The sequence below is a fragment of the Mustela nigripes genome, chromosome 13, assembly GCF_022355385.1.
Source record: "Mustela nigripes isolate SB6536 chromosome 13, MUSNIG.SB6536, whole genome shotgun sequence".
Classification (NCBI taxonomy): domain Eukaryota; kingdom Metazoa; phylum Chordata; class Mammalia; order Carnivora; family Mustelidae; genus Mustela; species Mustela nigripes.
The window spans coordinates 107,144,058-107,162,247 of record NC_081569.1 but is presented as its reverse complement, the minus strand read 5'-3'; the positions used below and the strand labels follow the sequence as shown (position 1 = coordinate 107,162,247).

General features: G+C 43.4%; 1 protein-coding gene across 1 annotated transcript in view; it reads right to left on the bottom strand.

Moving 5' to 3' along the window:
• Positions 1 to 435: 435 nt before the first annotated feature.
• Positions 436 to 18,190, bottom strand: part of PRKCH (protein kinase C eta) — a 224,408-nt gene continuing 206,653 nt past the window's right edge. The window contains exons 13-14 of the mRNA XM_059373336.1: positions 3,043 to 3,186; positions 436 to 1,718 (exon numbers count right to left, since the gene is read on the bottom strand). Coding sequence (XP_059229319.1) covers positions 1,572 to 1,718; positions 3,043 to 3,186 — 291 coding nt within the window. The 3' untranslated portion in view covers positions 436 to 1,571. The remainder of the gene's footprint in view (positions 1,719 to 3,042; positions 3,187 to 18,190) is intronic.

Below are 18,190 nucleotides of genomic sequence, written 5' to 3'. Positions count from 1 at the left end.
TTTGTAAACAGAGGCCATGTTCTGGCCAATCTTTGGGTGCAGAAGTGATGCAGCGTATCCTTCTTGGGGATGTAGTTAAGCACCTCCTCCCTCTTTCTTCCTTGCTATGGCAATCTTAGAAGCTATATTTTCCAGACAGCATATTTATGAGATCCAAGAGGGCCACTGAACTTGCACTGTGTTTTATGCGACTGAGAAATCAACGTTGTGCTGAGGCACTGAGACAGAGGACTGCTCTGTCGCGGCACAGCTTAGCAGTCAGTACCCTGAGTCAGAACAGAAGTTCTGGGCAGTAAGAGGTCAAGTCCGCTTAGGGAGACACAGGTTCTATCAGCTTTCCAGGAATTTGCTTTAGGAGTTCTAGCCATTCTGCTCAAAACCTTTTAGATATCTCATGTCCTCGTGGGGATGGGACAAATCATCCTAGACAGAAAGTTTACTTTTGCTACAAAATGCATTTATTTCCAGACAGACAAAATTCTCCAGCTGCATATGAGTACATATTCTAAGGTCCTTCGGTAAATGTCCTGTTTGTAAGAGTCATTTCTAATTATTAAAATGCATACCAAACATTTCTGTCTCTTAAAATATAACTTAAATAACCTGCTAATGTGTAAGCCATAAGTCTGGCCACTGACATGAGTGGCGTGCGATTCTTCACTGAGTATGGTGCGGGATCACACATCATCCCACGCTGAGCTTTCACAAGTCCTTGGGCAGCAAGCCCCTGGCTCACCTGCTGTTTGCGTAGACAGCTGCCCTTGTGGCAGCGAGCCCTCTTCTGTGGACAAAGTTATGTGGAGACAAAGAAGCATGATATATGCAACATGGAGAGGCATTTCACAGAATGCAAACACCATTCAGGTACATAAGTGGTCCGGAGCATGAACGTTCAGTGCACACGAATCTGTTTACACTAGCTGGGCGCATGGCACCGTCTCACTGGGCACTCAATAAATATCCGTTCAAGTGAGGATAAGAGAATAAGCTGGAACAGTTGTCTGGTTGCCCAGCATCTGTTTTCAAGACAGGGCTTTATGCTGTGAGTTTTGTTTCTTCAGAGTAAATCATTCTGCTTGGAAAGCCATTCATTTCCTTACCTTCAAATTCTTCATTAGCATTTACAGACTTCTTGCAGTCTGCTGGTATCCAGTGCTCACTGGCTTAAGAAGAGCACAGAGTGGCCCAGACCAAGTCTTGATTTGCCTGTTGAAGTGAAAAGCCGGTTGGCTCAGAATCTCTAGGATCGAGTTGATTCTTCACACCTTCTCTTGTGTTGGTTCCTTCTAATATCCCAAGCCCAGAGGAAACATGGAAACTCCTAGGTTGAGCAGTATACTTACTTCTTCATGAAATCTCATTTCGGTATCCCCTCTTTCTAGCACCCTGTCTTCATGAGGACTTGAAAGAGCTGACCTCCTGAAGTTCTGTCCTTCAGAGTTTTCCACCTGCGCTCTGAAGGTAAGGTTCTTGTTCTAAGGCTGATACTGGGGAATGCCCCACAAAGGAAATTCCTGGAAAGTCTGGATCTGCTTGTGATTCTCCTATCATGCCTTTCATTCCCCATAAGGCTAAGGTTGCAATTCTGGAGACACAAAGGAAAAGTTTCTAAATTCATCCTGGTTAATCATAGGAAGATGTCCCTCATCAATTGGGGTTAAAACTGGCTCTTCCTTAATGAAGTCAGGGTCGAAATTACTGACGTCTTCTCGGGATTTCTGTCAAAAGGAAACAAGGGTCAGATTTTAGGCACAGGAGGCTTTCTCCTCTTCCCTGGGCCTGCACCCTCACCAGGGAGGTCAGAAGGGCTCTGCGGCCCTGGGAGCAGCAGTATTTACCGTTAGGACCATTAGGACTAAGGGCATTGTAGTAATTCTGCTGTGCCATGTATTGTTATGGGCATTTGGGAACCCCCACTTCACTAACCCCACAGAAATCTTGCTGAGAAGGCTGCCTCAGGCCAGCAGGAGGCAAAGCAATTACTTCGGTCACCTGATCCAGCCCTCTCCATCACCCTTTAGTTGGCATTTTACCAAAATGCCTCTTCTCAACGGGCTCTACTGAGGGACACACACACTTGGTTGTCAACAGAGTGTAAGTTCACACTTGCCTCACCAATTGCTTATACACAGGACTCTAGGTGTGAAGAGATTTTCTTGAAAGACGTGGAAGCACAGAGTTTAGGAAGCAACTGCCTCTTGCTTTACTCACCAGTTGGCTTCTCGTTGTCTTGCTGGCAAAGCCTTCCCTCCTACCTGAGGCATTGGCAGGGGAGGCCTGGTAAAGGAAGTGGCTCGATGGCTGGGTGCCTGGTGCCCAACCTTGGGGGCTGTTACAGATTAAGCTGGCTGTATGTTTGGAAATGTTGATATTTTACATCTTTATAAACTAATGCTGGAAAGCTCACTTCTGCCATTGTTAGGTAAGAAAAATGAGAGGTCTAAGTTGAAGGTATGTTTCTGCTTTCTCCACTGTGGATCTCTCGACCCAAAGCCAGAGCTAGACCACCCTCAGGAGTGCCCCCTCAGCTACCTTGCTTGGGAAGGTATCCCTGGCATGCCCGGTATTTCTCGAGTCAAAAGGGATTTGGCCTGAGCTCTGGGCAGCAGTAGCTGATCCAGACCCAGGCTGTCCAAGCCAAGGAGCCAGGTTCAGTGAGATGGGTAGCATTTCATGCCTTTTCTACTGCCTTGAGGGCTTGGGAAAGGTACTGGGGGAGTGTGAGGAAACTTTAAGAATGATGAATTTCTCAGCCCCACTCTTTTGGGGAAACCTAGAAAGTTTTAGGTCTTTTATGCTCCAGAAAGTTTAGGTTAAGGGAGAATGGATTCCAGAGCAAGCAAGAGGTGAAAAATTTGAGAGAAGTAACCTGGAAGGAGAGAGAGGCTGCCTCAAGGGCCAGCCTCCTCTTGGGTGAGCCCACCTTGCAGGGATGAGGCTGAACTTCTGGTTCGGTTATTCCATAGGGGACAACAGATTTTGTAGAACATGGAGACATTTTAAGAAAGAGGAAAGTCTACTCTGATGGTCTTAAATACTTACGATTCTGGGTCTGAAAGGTGGTTCTACTTGGCGATGGTTCAGCTGGGCCCAGTCGATTTCCTTAAAGAAAGGATGTCTCAAGATGGCATGCTCTCCGCCCTGCGTAAGGCTGCCCAGGCGCATGGTGGGGTTCTTGGTCATGAACTGAGAGGGGAAGAAAGAGAGTCGATCATTCAATAACATGCAACAATTAGGTCACAAGATGGTAGACATCAGCGCTGGCAGAGGAGCCTGTGTGAGGCTTTCTGGCTGATCTTGCTTAACTGGCTGAATTTTCCATTATGGGCACCGCCAGCATGAGTCATCCCTGAAAGGCGCAATTGCTTGTGTGTATTTATGGCCTTTGCCACTTCCATTTCAGACGTGGCCACTAAAATAAAGCTGAAGGGTCCAGTTTTCTTCACTGTAAATACCATGTATTTTTCTTTCCCTTTTAAAGAAAAACTCTTTATAAAATAGTGTGCCTTTCTCCAACACTGCAGTTGCCGACAGCCCACAGCTTATGAATAGGGCTACTTTTAAGAACAGTTGTGCCATTTTCTGAGGACCTGACCAGCCGGCCAGGGTTCCTACCCTCTGACAAGACCACAGAGAGAAGAGTGAGGGTCATTATTTTGAAGATCTGTGGGAAGAAGCTGCAAGAGTAAAAAAAACCCAAAGTTGGCCACTTCTCTTTATGCAACAAAGGTGCTCTCTTCTCCTACCCTTCTATTTTGAAATGGTGAATGACTGAGAAGCTTCCTACATAGATCATTTAAGCAATGTGTGTAGATAAATCCTCTGTATATATACCAATCAGGTAACTTTCCTTAGGCTGAGCTCCTATCAGGATATTTGGAACAAAATCGTCTTTGACAAAAAGGCCCATAAGGTGTTTTGATCCTGTCCAAACCAAGGATTCGCACAGGATAATTTGCTTTTCAGGGCCACAATGTGATTTTTCAATTTTAAAGACACTCAAGCTGATTTAAAATAATAATTCAAAGTAATAATGGCCTTGGATTAAGAAGTTTTGTGGTAAAGTTTAAATCAAGTTATTTTAAACCAAGTTTGATCTGTGAGAACAAGAGAAAAGATCTCGCTCTGCTGTGGAATATTCACAGTAAATAAAAAGCCCATGTGGTTGAAGGCAGTGTTGGGAGGCAGCATCCCGGCCTGGCCAGGGGTCCAGAGCTGCAAAGCCTCCACTGGTGACCCTGGGGTGGGGAGAAGGCTGCAGAACTCTCTACGCGTAGCTGACAGGAGAGACCTCAGAACATGCTGAACAACCCTCCAAGGGAGCCAAGAAAAAAATGCAGTGGGATTTAACAGCTTTTCCTCCCTCCTACGGACAAAGAATTCAGGGCCATAGGTGGGGCTGGAGTGGAGATGCAGCCCGAAAGTCTGAGGGGCTTTCAGAGCGGCACAGGTCCAAGCATTTAGCTCGGTTCTGTGAGAGCAAGGCGTTCATGCTGCCTAGGTTCTCTTGGATCAGTCTGTGCACTCAGAAAGGAAGGGGGAAATACGTACACAAGAGAAACAAGCACAGGGATGCAATCCTTAATGGAACAGACATCTATTCTAAGAGCTAATTAACAGGGGCGCCTGGGTGGCTCAGGCCATGATCTCAGGGTCCTGGGATCGAGTCTCGCATCGGGCTCTCTGCTCAGCAGGGAGCCGGCTTCCCTTCCCCTCTCTCTGCCTGCCTCTCTGCCTACTTGTGATCTCTCACTGTCAAATAAATAAATAAAATCTTTAAAAAAAGAGCTAATTAACAAACAATGCTGCAGAAAACCTCAGAGTACAAGGATGGTAGAGCAGACCCCAGGGGCTTGTGGGAAATTCCCAGGCCTGCCAATGGGGAGAGCAGAGGACATCTTGTGAGTGTGCAGGTACAACTTGTTCTTCTGGGCAAAAGGAACAGTGCCTGGCTCTCGCCGCCGGAGTGGCAGAAACCCAGTGTCCAGCAGACTCTGTCCATTTTTCTTTGCCTCTGGCACTGAAGCCAGACTTCCAAGGGGCACTGTGGAGAGGCACTGGGCATGAGGGGAAAGGAGACCAAATCACGGCTGTTCTTCCTCTAAACGCTGCATCCCTGGAAAGGGAGACCATCAGAATAACCCTTTCACTAGCCTGATACCTTCTCTTGGGTTCTGGTAGGTCCTTCTGAATAACCAGACAGTTTAGTTTTGACTTTTAATATCTTGTTCTGAGCCCGTTAGACACAGCCATTCTCCAGTATAAAAGGGGGATCAATTTACAAAGGTTTACGTGGTGTCTAGTGCACGCAAGGCTGTGTACCAGCCATTGTGGGGACAGAGACGGCAAAGACAGTGCCCATCCATGAAGGAGCTGATCGAGTGAAGGGGGAAGAGGCCAGGAAGCTTTGTGGCAATCACAGCTGGGTGAAATGAAAAGAGAAGGCTTGGTGGCTTTGAGGAGGGCCTGGTCACGACTCCTTGGTGGCACTTGACGAGAGAGGAGGAGGATGAAGGGAATGAACACGGGCCTGAAGGATGAAGACAGTCGTGCCCAAAAGCCAGCACAGGTGCAGAGGAACATACAGTGTGGTGTGACTGGCACGTGGGGATGGTTGGGGAGCCAGGGGAGGGGTGGAGTGCCGGAAGGGCTAGCCCATGGGAGCCACTGGAGTCCTAGAGAGAGGTGAGTGAGGCTCCAGCCACAGTGTACTGGGTATGTCCCGAAGGAGGAGATAAAATTATTGGTGGTGGGTGGACAGTTAAGAGGTGGAGAAAATAGCTGAGAGGACTGGACAAGTTCAGAAACTAGCAAGGTTTCTCGTTAGTGGAGGGGAAAAAAACAGGAGCAAGTCCTAGAGGGCTTGTGGAAGAAGAAGGAACACAATCCCCACTGGCTGGCCTTGCAGTGAGGGTGAGCTGGAGTGCAGGGTCACACGGTCTGTTCTGGCTGACTGCTGGAGGGTTGGTACTGGATAACAGACATCAGTAACAAAAAAAGGGCAATAGATTACTGGTAGCATTAACCACAGAAGCAGTAACATTAGTAATAGCAGTCTTTTGGGGGAATGGAACGAAAACATCCAGCATTTCTCAAGACCTGACAGGGCGCAGAGCTGGGAGGCTGAGCTCAGCTTTGCATTTGAAGTGTGCAGACATCCCCATGGAAATGACTAGTCAAGTAAATCCAGGGTGCAGGCAAGGATTAGAGATCTGTCTGAGATAGCAACATTTGGTGAGAGGGTAAGAGATGAAGCTGGTAAGGCAGGCAAGACTAGGGAAAAGGAGAGAGAGTATAGAAATAAGACCAGCCCCAGGCCTCAGACATCTTATTTGGCTCACACAGCATGTTTTAAAATAACTTTAATTACTTGTCAAATATTTAAAAACTAGGAAATGTCATTTAAGAGTCAAATTTTTCACTTTCTCTTGGAAAACAGAATATTCTAGAACACTAAACTTGCACTGGTTGATCTACAGGCCTAGAGTCCAGCAGTGGCTGCTTTTTCGGATGGAGCATATGATCCCTGGTCAGCCACATGCCCCACCACTCCACACTGCCTCACAGCTAGTAGGCTTCACTCACTGACTGCATGGTCTGAGCCCTGGCACAGGGACAGAAAAGCCAAGGTAGGGCTTCTGGTTCAAGATGGCAACCTAGGAAGACCCCACACTCACCTCATCCCTGGACATATCAAATCTACACCTATTTTATAAAGCAGTTCTCCCTGGAGAGGAACTGGGGGCTGACCGAACAGCTTCTGCACAACACAAGCTAGATGGAGACATGATAACATGCTCATAAAGGGACACTCAATGTTGCAAACCGAAGTGGGGAGGAATAGTATTGAGAGACTTTGAGTAGATTCAATTGCCCTGGAGCACAGAAAAAAATCACTTAAGAGTACAACTATAATATAAAGCATTCAGCCCTAGAAGCTTGACAAATGGCAGGAGACGTGCTAGGAATCTCTCCAGGCTGGAGGGGCTGGCGAGTATTATGAGTGCAGTCCCCTTCCACCTTGGTAGCATAAAGAGGAGCAAGGTCCAGTGCCCTAGTGAGCCTGACACCTCAGTGAACCCCCGGCCCTTGGTCCGGGGTGGCCCCAGCAAGGCAGCCCCCAGGGCACTTGTGGTCAGCACTCACGACAGTTCCAGATTTCCTACCAAGGTGACACAGCACACCATACCTGAGATACTCCAGGCCACACCACTTTGCCTCCAGATGACTTGCTAGGGCCCCCCTAGTACAAAGTGCTCTGGGACCTTCTAACTCCGTTCCAGCAGCCCAACCAGGGCCCCCCTGTTAGAGCACCTTGGGCAGTAACAGCCTTGGCTACAGGTGCCTATTGTGCCAAATACTTGGGGACTCCCTGGCTTGCACCAGCTTCAGCTATCCTGCTAGAGTGCCTTCTGCTCTCTGGGAGGGCCCCAGCCCATGCCAGCTGTCCTGCCAGGGCACCCTCTGCATAAAGAGCCACGGGACTGTCAGTCCAAACCCACTTCAACTCCTGCCATCCCAGCAGGGTGCCCCAGGACTCCCAGCCCACCCTAGCCTCTCCAGTGAACCAAAGTCACCAGGTACACATAGTCTATAGGGGGACAATCCTACAACAGACCATCCCTTCAGCTCTAGGAGAAGTAGCTATTCTGCTTAATTCATAAAAATTAATGGAAAGTCAAGCAAAATGAAACAGAGGAATATGTTCCAAATGAAAGAGCGGGACAAAAACCTCAAAAAAAGAACTAAATGAAATGGAGATAAGCGATATGCTGATAAAGAGTTTAAAGTAATGTAGAGATTTTCACTGGACTGAAGAAAAGAATGGATGAAATGAGGATTTCAACAAAGAAATAGAAAATATAAAAAAGAATCAGCTGAAAAATATAATAAAGGAAAAGTACATGAGAGGGATCAATAGTCCATTAGCAGATGCAGAAGAATGGATCAGTGATCTAGCAAATGATAAAGGAAAACCCCAAGCTGAACAGCAAATAATAAAAAAGAATCTTTAAAAATGACAAATTAAGGGATCTCTTAGACAGTGTCAAGCAAACAAACATTCGCACTATGAGGTCCCAGAAGAAGAGAAGCGCGCGCGCGCGAGAGAGAGAGACAGAAACTTATTTGAAGAAGTGATAGCTTCTGGGGAAAAACCCAGACATCCAGTTCCAGGAAGCAACGAGTACTGCAAATAAGATGAACCTATGGAGGCTCACATTATGACATGTAATTAAAATGTCAAGGATTAAAGATAGAGAATTTTAAAACTAGCAAGAGAGAAGCAGCTAGTTACTTATAAGGGAAACCCCATGAGGGTATCAGTTGTTTTTTTAGCATAAAGTTTACATATATCATGCTACTCTCTTCTGGCCTGCAAAGTGCTGAGGTAAAAACCTAAAACCAAGAATACTTTAAACAGCAAGATTACCATTCAGAATTGGAGACAAAGACTTTCCCAAACAGGGGTTAAAGAAGTTCATCAACATTGAACTGGCCTTACAAGAAATGTTAAAAGGACTTTTTTTTTTTTTAAGATTTTTATTTATTTATTTGACAGACAGAGATCACAAGTAGGCAGAGAGACAGGCAGAGAGAGAGAGGAGGAAGCAGGCTCCCTGCTGAGCAGAGAGCCCGACGCAGGGCTCGATCCCCAGACCCTGAGATCATGATGACCTGAGCCGATGGCAGATGCTTTAACCACTAAACCACCCAGGTGCCCCTTAAAGGGACTTTTTTAAGTGCAAAAGAAAAGGCCATAATTAGAAGAAAATTATAAATAAAAAATATAAAATGTGACTACATAAAATATGTGATACACATAAAACATGGAATGGGGAGTAAAAAAATTTTTTTAGAATATGTTTGAACTGGGGCACCTGGGTAGCTCAGTCAGTTAAGTGTCTGCCTTTGGCTCAAGTCATGATAACAGGGTCTTGGGATTGAGCCCCACAGTGGGCTCCCTGCTTAATGGGGAGTGTGCCTCTCCCTCTCCCCCTCTCTCCCGCTCTCCACTTGTGCTCTGTCTCTTGCTTTCTCTCTTTCAAATAAATAATCCTATTTTTTATTATGTTCAGTTACCCACTGTATAGTACATCATTAGTTTCTGATGTAGTGTTTAGTGACTCATTAGTTGCATATAACACTCCATGCTCATCACAACACGTGCCTTTCTTAATATCCATCACCCTGTTACCCCATCGCCCCAGCTCCCTGCCCTCTGATACCCTCAGTTTGTTTCCTGAGGTCCTTAGCCTCTCATGGTTCATCCCCCCCTCTGATTTCTCCCCCTTCAGATTTCCCTCTCTTCTCCCATGGTCCTCTGTGCTATTGCTTATGTTCTACATGAGTGAAACCATATGACAATCATCTTTCTCTGCTTGTCTTACTTTACCTAGCATAGCCTGCTCCAGTTCTATCCATGTTGATGCAAATAGTGGGTGTTCATCCTTTCTGATGGCTGAATAATATTCCACTGTATATATGTATCACATCTTCTTTATCCATTCACCTGTTGAAGGGCATCTCAATTCCTTGGCTATTGTGGACATTGCTGCTTTGAACACTGGGGTGCATATGGCCCTTCTTTTCACTACATCTGTATCTTTGGGGTAAATACCTAGTAGTGCAATTGTTGGGGCATAGGGTAGCTTTATTTTTAACACCTTGAGGAACCTCCATACTGTTTTCCAGAATGGCTGTACCAGCTTGCATTCCCACCAACAGTGTAGGACAGTTCCCCTTTCTCCATATCCTTGCCAACTTTTGTTGTTTCCTGTTTTATTAATTTTTGCCATTCTAACTGGTGAAGGTGGTTTCTCATAGTGGCTTTGATCTGTATTTCCCCAATGGCTAATGATGTGATGTCTCCAAAGGCAAGGGAAACAAAAGCAAAAATGAACTTCTGGATCTTCATCAAGATAAAAAGCTTCTGTACAGCGAAGGAAACAGTCAAGAAAACTAAGAGGCAACTCACAGAATGGGAGAAGATACTTGCAAATGACATTATAGATAAAGGCCTGATATCCAAGAATTAAGAAAAAAAAAAGAGTTATTTTTGAACTTAAGTGACCATCAACTGAATATGGACTGCTGTATATTTAGGATGTTATATGAGCCTCACACCAAAACCTATACATAGGGATATATTAACAGTTATACCATAAGAGTAGGGAATTATAACACCCCACTTATGTCAATGGGTAGATCATCTATTCAGAAAATAAATAATAAAACAAGGAATGACACATTAGACCAGATGGACTTAACAGATAAAATAAAACATTCCATCTCAAAACAACAGAATACACTCTTTTCAGACAACAGAATACATTCTTTTCAGGTGCACAAAGACTATTTCCTAAGATAGATCACTAGGCCACAAAACAAATCTCAATAAATTTAAGAAGATTGAAATCCTTCCTACATCTTTTCTGACTACAACAGTATGAAACTAGAAATCAATCATAAGAAAAAAAAATGGAAAAAACACAAACATGTCAAGCTAAGTAACATGCTACTAAGCATATAAGAATAAAAAAAACCCCTGAAGATAAATAAAAATACAGTAGAACAAAATCTTTGAGCCACAGCATAAGCAGTTTCAAGAGGGAAATTTCTAAAAATACAGGCCTACTTTAAGAAGCAAGAAAAAAAAAAAAAGAAACAAAAATCTCATACTATTTGAACTTATACCTAAAGGAACTAGAAAAGGAAGAACAAGGCCTGAAGTTAGTAGAAGGAAAGAAATAATTAGAGCAGAAATAAATAAAACATAGACTATAAAAACAATAGGAAAGATCAAAGAAACCAAGAGCTGGCTCTTTCAAAAGATAAACAAAATCGATAAACCTTTAGCTAGACTCCTTAATAAAAAAAAGAGGACCCCCAAAAATCAGAAACAAGAGAGAAGTCACAGCTGACACCATAGAAATACAAAGAATTGTAAGAGACTACTACAAAAAATTATTTGCCAACAGACTGGACAACTTAGAAGAAATGGGTAAATTCCTAGAAACATATAATCTTCCAAAACTGAATCAGGAATAGAAAATCTGAACAGACCAATTACTACTAATGAAATTGAACTAGTAGTCAAAAAACTCCCAATGAACAAAAGTCCAGGACCAGGTGGTTTCGCACATGAATTCTACCATACATTTAAAGAAAATTTTATATCTATTCTTCTCAAACTATTCCATAAAATGAAGGAAAGCTTCCAAGTACATTCTATGAGGCCAGCATTATGCAGATACCGTAACCAGACTAGAGAGTACAGAAAAAGAGAACTACAGGCCAATATCCCTGATGAACACAGAAGCAAAAGTCCTCAACAAAATATTAGCAAACTGCATTCAACAATCCACTAAAAAGATCATTCACCACGACTGAGTGGAATTATTTTGGAGATGTACTGATGGGTCAATATTTGCAAATCAATTAACAAAATGAAAAAAATCTTAGTAGATGCAGAGAAAGCATCTGACAAAATTCAACATATGATCATGATAAAAACTCTCAACAAAGTGGGGCTAGAGGGAACATGCCTTAACAAAATAAAGGCCACATATAAGAAACCCTCAGCTAATGTAAGTCAGTAGGGAAAAACTGAGAGCTTTTCCTCTAAGATCAGGAACAAGACAAGGATGTCCACTCTCACCATTTTCATTCAGCATAGTACTGAAAATTCCAGTGGCAGCAATTATCAAGAAAAAGAAATAAAAGGCATTTAAATTGTCAAGGAAGAGGTTAAACTGTTAATATTTGCAGATGACATGTTACTACCTATAGGAAATCTTGAAGACTCCACCAAAAAAAGCCTATGAAAAATAATAAATTCAGTAAAATCGTAGGATGCAAAATTAACACACAGAAATCCGTTGGCATTTCTTTTTTTTTCCAATGATTTTATTTATTGATTTGACAGAGATCACAAATAGGCAGAGAGAGAAGAGGAGCAGGACCCCTGCTGAGCAGAGAACCCAATGTGGGGCTCAATCCCAGGACCCTGGGATCATGACCTGAGCTGAAGGCAGAGGCTTTAACCCACTGAGCCACCCAGGTACCCCTGCTGGCATTTCTATATCCTGATAACAAAGTAGCAGAAAGAGAAATTAAGGAAACAATTCCATTTAGTACTGCATCAAAAAGAATAAAATCACTAGGAATAAATTTAACCAAGGAGGTCAAGGACCTGTACTCTGAAATGAACAAAATATTGATGAAAGAAATTGAAGACCTCACAAACAACTGGAAAGATATTCCATGCTCATGGATCAGAAGAACTAACATTGTTAAACTGTCGACACTACCCAAAGTGATCTACAGATTTAGTGAAATCCCTACCAAAATATTAACAGAATTTTTTCCCACAGAACTAAAACAAACAATCCTACAATTTGTACAGAACCACAAAAGACCCTGGATAGCCAAAGTCATCTTGAGAAAGAACAACAAAGCTGGGGCGCCTGGGTGGCTCAGTGGGTTAAGCCGCTGCCTTCGGCTCAGGTCATGATCTCAGGGTCCTGGGATCGAGTCCCGCATCGGGCTCTCTGCTCGGCAGGGAGCCTGCTTCCTCCTCTCTCTCTCTCTGCCTGCCTCTCTGCCTACTTGTGATCTCTCTCTGTCAAATAAATAAATCTTAAAAAAAAAAAAGAACAACAAAGCTGAAGTGTCATATTCACATATTTCAAGATATGCTGCAAATCTATCAAATGGTATGGTACTAACACAAAACCAGACACATACTTCAAAAGGCCAGAATAGAGAGCTCAGAAATAAACTCATGCTTATACGGTCAATTAATCTATGACAAAGAGGTATTGCAATCGGGAAAAGACAGTCTCTTTAAAGGCTCTGGGAATACTAGATAGCTACATGCAGAAGAATGAGACCAGACCACTTTCTTACACCATATACAAAAGGGTTAAAGACCTAAATGTCAGACCTGAAACCATAAAACCCCTAGAAGAGAACATAGGCAGTAATCTCTTTGATACTGGCCTTCACAACATTTTTCTAGGTATGTCTCATCAGGCAAGGGAATCAAAAGCAAAAATAAATCATTGAGACTATATTAAAATAAAAAGCTTTTGCACAGTGGCAAAAACCATCAACAAAATGAAAAGGCAACTTACTGAATGGGAGATGATATTTGCAAATGATATATCCAATGAGGGGTTAGTATCTCAACTATAGAAGAACTCACACAACCCAACACCAGAAAACCAAAAATCCAATTAAAAATGAGCTGAGAACTTTTATAGACATTTCTCCAAAGACTTACAGATGGCCAATAGACACATGAATAAATGCTCAACATCATTAATCATCAGGGAAATGAAAGTCAACACCACAATGAGAATAAAAAACACAAGAAGTAACAAGTGTTAATAAGGATGTGGGGGGAAAGGAACCCTCACATACTCTTGGCGGGAATGTAAACTGGTACAGCTGCTGTGGAAAACAGTATGGAGTTTCCTCAAAATGTTAAAAACAGAAACACCAGGGACGCCTGGGGGGCTCAGTTGTTAAGCATCTGCCTTTGGCTGAGGTCATGATCTCGGGGTTCTTGGATCGAGCCTTGGCTTGCATCAGGCTCCCTTCTCCACGGGGAGCCTGCTTCTCCCTCATCACTCCCCTTGCTTGTGTTCCCTCTGTCTCTCTCTCTCTCTCTGTCAAATAAATAAGTAAATAAAATCTTAAAAAACATAGAAATACTATAACACCTCATAATTCTACTTCTGGGTATTTACCCAAAGAAAACAAAAAAACACAAATTCATAAAGCTAGATGCCACCTCTATGTTTATAGTAGCAATATTTACAACAACAAAGATATGGAAGCAACCAAGTGGCCACTGAGGTGAATGGGTAAGGAGTGGTATATATGTACATTGAGATATGCTTCAGCCATAAAAAAGAATGAGACCTTGCCATTTGTGACAGCATTGCGACAACACGGATGGACCTAGATGGTATTATGCTAAGTGAAAGAACTCAGAGAAAGACAAATACCATATGATTTCAATTATATGTAGAATCTGAAAATTAAAACAAAAAAGCAGAAACAGACCCATAAAAACAGAACAAACTGATGTTTCCCAGGGAGTTGGGGGGTGAGGGATTGGGGGAGGTCCTGTGGGGGATGGGCAAAATGGGTGAAGGGTAGCAGGAGATATCGAACGAAGAAGTCAGAGTGATAAAAGATAGCAGAGCGACCCAAATCAGTTGTATTGTAATAGTGTTGTATGGTGACAGAGGAGAGCTCGCCTTGTGGCAAGCAAAGCAGAACACAGAGACTTGTCAAATCATTTATGTTGTACACCTTAAACTACCATAACACTGTGTATCAACTATACTTAAATAATTATTAAATAATTAAATACATTTTTTAAAAGGCAGGAAGGATGAATACCATGAAACAGAAGCCAGGACGGGTACCACTGCGAGGAGGAACATTTAGCCTCTCTTCACGACTACTGCTCCAAAGATACAAAGATGGGGAGTTAAGGGAACATTTATCACTAGCCCAGTCCTGAAAGCTCTGATGGTGCATCCTGTTGGAGATGTGCAGGGTTAGGAGGAGGGGGACTTGCTGCCCTAGGCCAGGCACAAGACTCTCCCTACATGCTGCATTCCCGCTGCCATGAAGTGATGCATGATCCTTCTTGCAGAAAACGTCCTCTGTTTGCTTACGTCCCTAACGGGACCCAAATGCTGAACAAGTTACCAACAATGTTTGAAGCAATCATCCGTCCATGTCTAAGGTCATATGTAAACCTGCCTCACCTCAACCGACCTTTTCTCCGGCCGTGGTCCAAATGAGGAAGTCAGCCAACGAAGAAAAGAAAGTGACTTCAGGAAAGATTCTGGACACATTTACTAAAGGAAGCAGAATGTTTTCTAGGGTCAATAAAAGTGCTTTATAAGCTGCAAAGAGTAAGTGAGAAGGCCGGGGTGGAAAATCTGCTTCCACCCCGAATGTAAGTGTCAAGGTAACTGGAGAGCCGGTACAGGAGAGGGGTCAAGAATGCATGCATTCAATTCGTAGTCTCCTTTCTTTGGGGGTCCTCGTTAAAGTGGAATTTCACTACCGAAGCAATCAGAGATACATAGAGGCTTAACAGTTCTTTCACGGCTGAGGAAAAGGTAGGTCTACAGGGGAAAACAGATTTGTGTCCTCTTGAAGGTAGCTCTCCACTGAAACATAGGCCGGGTTTGTACCAGAATGTCCTGGGAAGCCTCCTGTACACCAAGGAAAGGACAGAAGAGCTCCTTTGATAGAGGGGCACAGAGGTTAACTGGTTAGGCTCTGCAGTTTGACTCTGTGTATTCGTGTACCAGTGAGCTGTGTGACCTTGCACAAATTTCTTACCTTCTCTGGGCCTCAGATTCCTCAATTATAAAATGGAAATCTTCCTGTACTTCATAAGGTTGTTATGACAAGAAAATGCCTGGCACAAAACAAGCCCTCAATAAATGCATTAGTAAGCATCTTGTTAAACCATTGTAGGTCCATCCTGTTCCACCTAAAGCCAGAGGCATGGACAGCACACCTCTGAGAGTGAAGTCTGACGTCAGCCTTGACCCTGAGGCTCATCTGGCTTTCCCTGCCACTCGACTTTGTGGCCAAGAAAGACACAACAAGGTCTGTTTCTGCTTTCACAGTTTCCAACAGTGGGGGATGGTCTCTGGAAAATAGTTTTTCTGAGAGCAAAGATTTCTAGAGACCATCTTAAAATAAGAAATACAAGTAACAGTCAGGTTTTGCCATTCAGTTGTGTCTGCTTGAACAATAGAAGGGAGATACTGAGTGTAGGATGAAGGGTGCACTGGGGCAACTTCTTTGTGAACCCAGTGCCGGGGGCAGCACTCGCATGTCTGGTAAGCTCTGTTGTGCCCCAGGAGGCTTTGGTTGTCAGCAGTCGAGTGTTCCAGGGGACAGACTTTAAACTAACCCTGTATAATAACGTCTCTTGAGAAAACGGGATCCAAATGTACTTTGAAACTCATTAAAATGTAGGCAATGGCTATTTTTTCCTCTTTCAAAATCTGTCTGATTGCAGAGGAAGACGACTGGTATATAAATAGACCAATTAGTTTAATAAGATTTTCTTCCAGGAGGGAGAAAACACTGTATTTTCTCCTAATAGTTGGATTTGACTGTTGGACAAACAAAATGACCTTCTCCTGTCATTCAATTTCAGACCAAAGAGCAGAAAGTGTTAATGCTGGCAAATCAGAAGGGAAAGGAACCATCCCTCAGGCCATCCCATCAATATTCCAGGGAGATGCTCTGAAATGGGAAGAAGGCATTCTAAGGCTCTACAGAGAATGCTGGGGAGAGGAGGGCAAGAGAGAACACAGGACCTAGAATGGAGAAGGGTTCACAGCTATGACGGCCAACCTCGCCAGGGGTGTCCAGTTGATGGGAGGGTAACAAAATGCATGCCTGTGTGTGCCAGGTCTGTCACCAGTGTAACAGGCAGAGACTAGCCTGCTTATGAAGACCAGTCCTCAACCACCTCCTTCCAGCCCTTTGTGCCAGCTGCACTGGCGAGGCAAAGACCTGGGAATGACCTATCCTGGCAGCACCAGCCAGCCCAGAGCACGGTTAAGAGGGACAAGGGGACTTGTGAACTAGCTGCTGGGGCAGCAGGGGAGGAGAGAGACACCAGGACTTTGACTTGGCATTGCTAAGTCCCTTTTCCACAGGAGAAGGCAGCGACAGATATTTAAACCCGAGATGAAGCTAGGATGGGGCTTAGAGGCTGGTGGGAAGGATACACAATGTATTTTTTGAATAGCTTTGGGGAAACAAACTAATCTTCTCAAGTACTGGTTATTATATAGACTGGTGTTGCCATGGAATATTGGAAAAGCCAAGAGAAGGAAAGCTGTTCTAGCTTGTTCAGATTGGGTCTGAGCGGAGTTTACTAGGAAGGCCTGGAACTAGTGATCTGCATGCCTATGGCAGTAGACCACCTGGCCATTCTCAAAGCACAGAGAGATCCAGATCCAGATGGATTTGGGCAGGGAGCAGCTGTAGGAGTGGAAAAAAGAATGGTACATATTCTAGGATTATCTGCTCTCGTTTTGTGAACAATAGTATTGGTGTTTTGATAGAGATTACATTCTATCTGTAGATTGCTTTGGGCAATATAGACATTTCAGCAACATTAATTCTAACATATGAGCATGTTATATCTTTCCAGTTATTTGTTATTATCTTTCCATTTATTCCATGTTACACCGTCAAATAATCCTTAAATTTGTATGGACACAAAAGACCCTCAACAGCCAAAGCAATCTTGAGAGAGAAGGACAGAGATGGAGGCAGCCCAATCCCAGATTTCAAATAATGCTACAAATCTACAATAATCAAAAACAGGATGGTACTGGCACAAAAACAGACGCAGAGATCAATGGAACAGAACAGAACCCAAGAATAATCCCACACTTACACGGTCAATCTATGACAAAGGACTATGAATGTGCAAAGTCTCTTCAATAAATGGTGTTGGGAAAACCAGACAGCTGCATGCAAAAGAATGAAACTAGACCACTTTCTTCTAACACATAAAAATAAACTCAAAATGTTTTAAATATCTAAATGTGAGATCTGAAACCATAAAACTCCTCAAAGAAAACATAGGCAGCGTCTCTTGGACATCGGCCTTAGCAACATATTTATGGATATGTCTCCTCAGGCAAGGGAAACAAAAGCAAAAATAAACTATGAGAAATGCACCAAAATTAAAAAGCTTTTGCACAGTGAAGGAAACCATTAACAAAACAAAAAGGCAACTTACGGAATGCGAGATGCCATTTGCAAATGATATATTCAATAAGGGGTTAATATCCAAAATACAGACAAAACTTAGACAACACCAAAAACCCAACGATCGGATTAAAAAATGGGCAGAGATTTTGGAGAACAGGGTGGAGATTTCTCAAGAAATTAAAAATAGAGCTTCCCTATGACCCTGCAATTGCACTACTGGGTATTTACCCTAAAGATAACAGATGTAATGAAAAGAAGGGCCATCTGTACCCCAATGTTTATAGCAGTAATGGCCACGGTCGCCAAACTGTGGAAAGAACCAAGATACCCTTCAATGAACGAATGGATAAGGAAGATGTGGTCCATATACACTACGGAGTATTGTGCCTCCATCAGAAAGGATGAA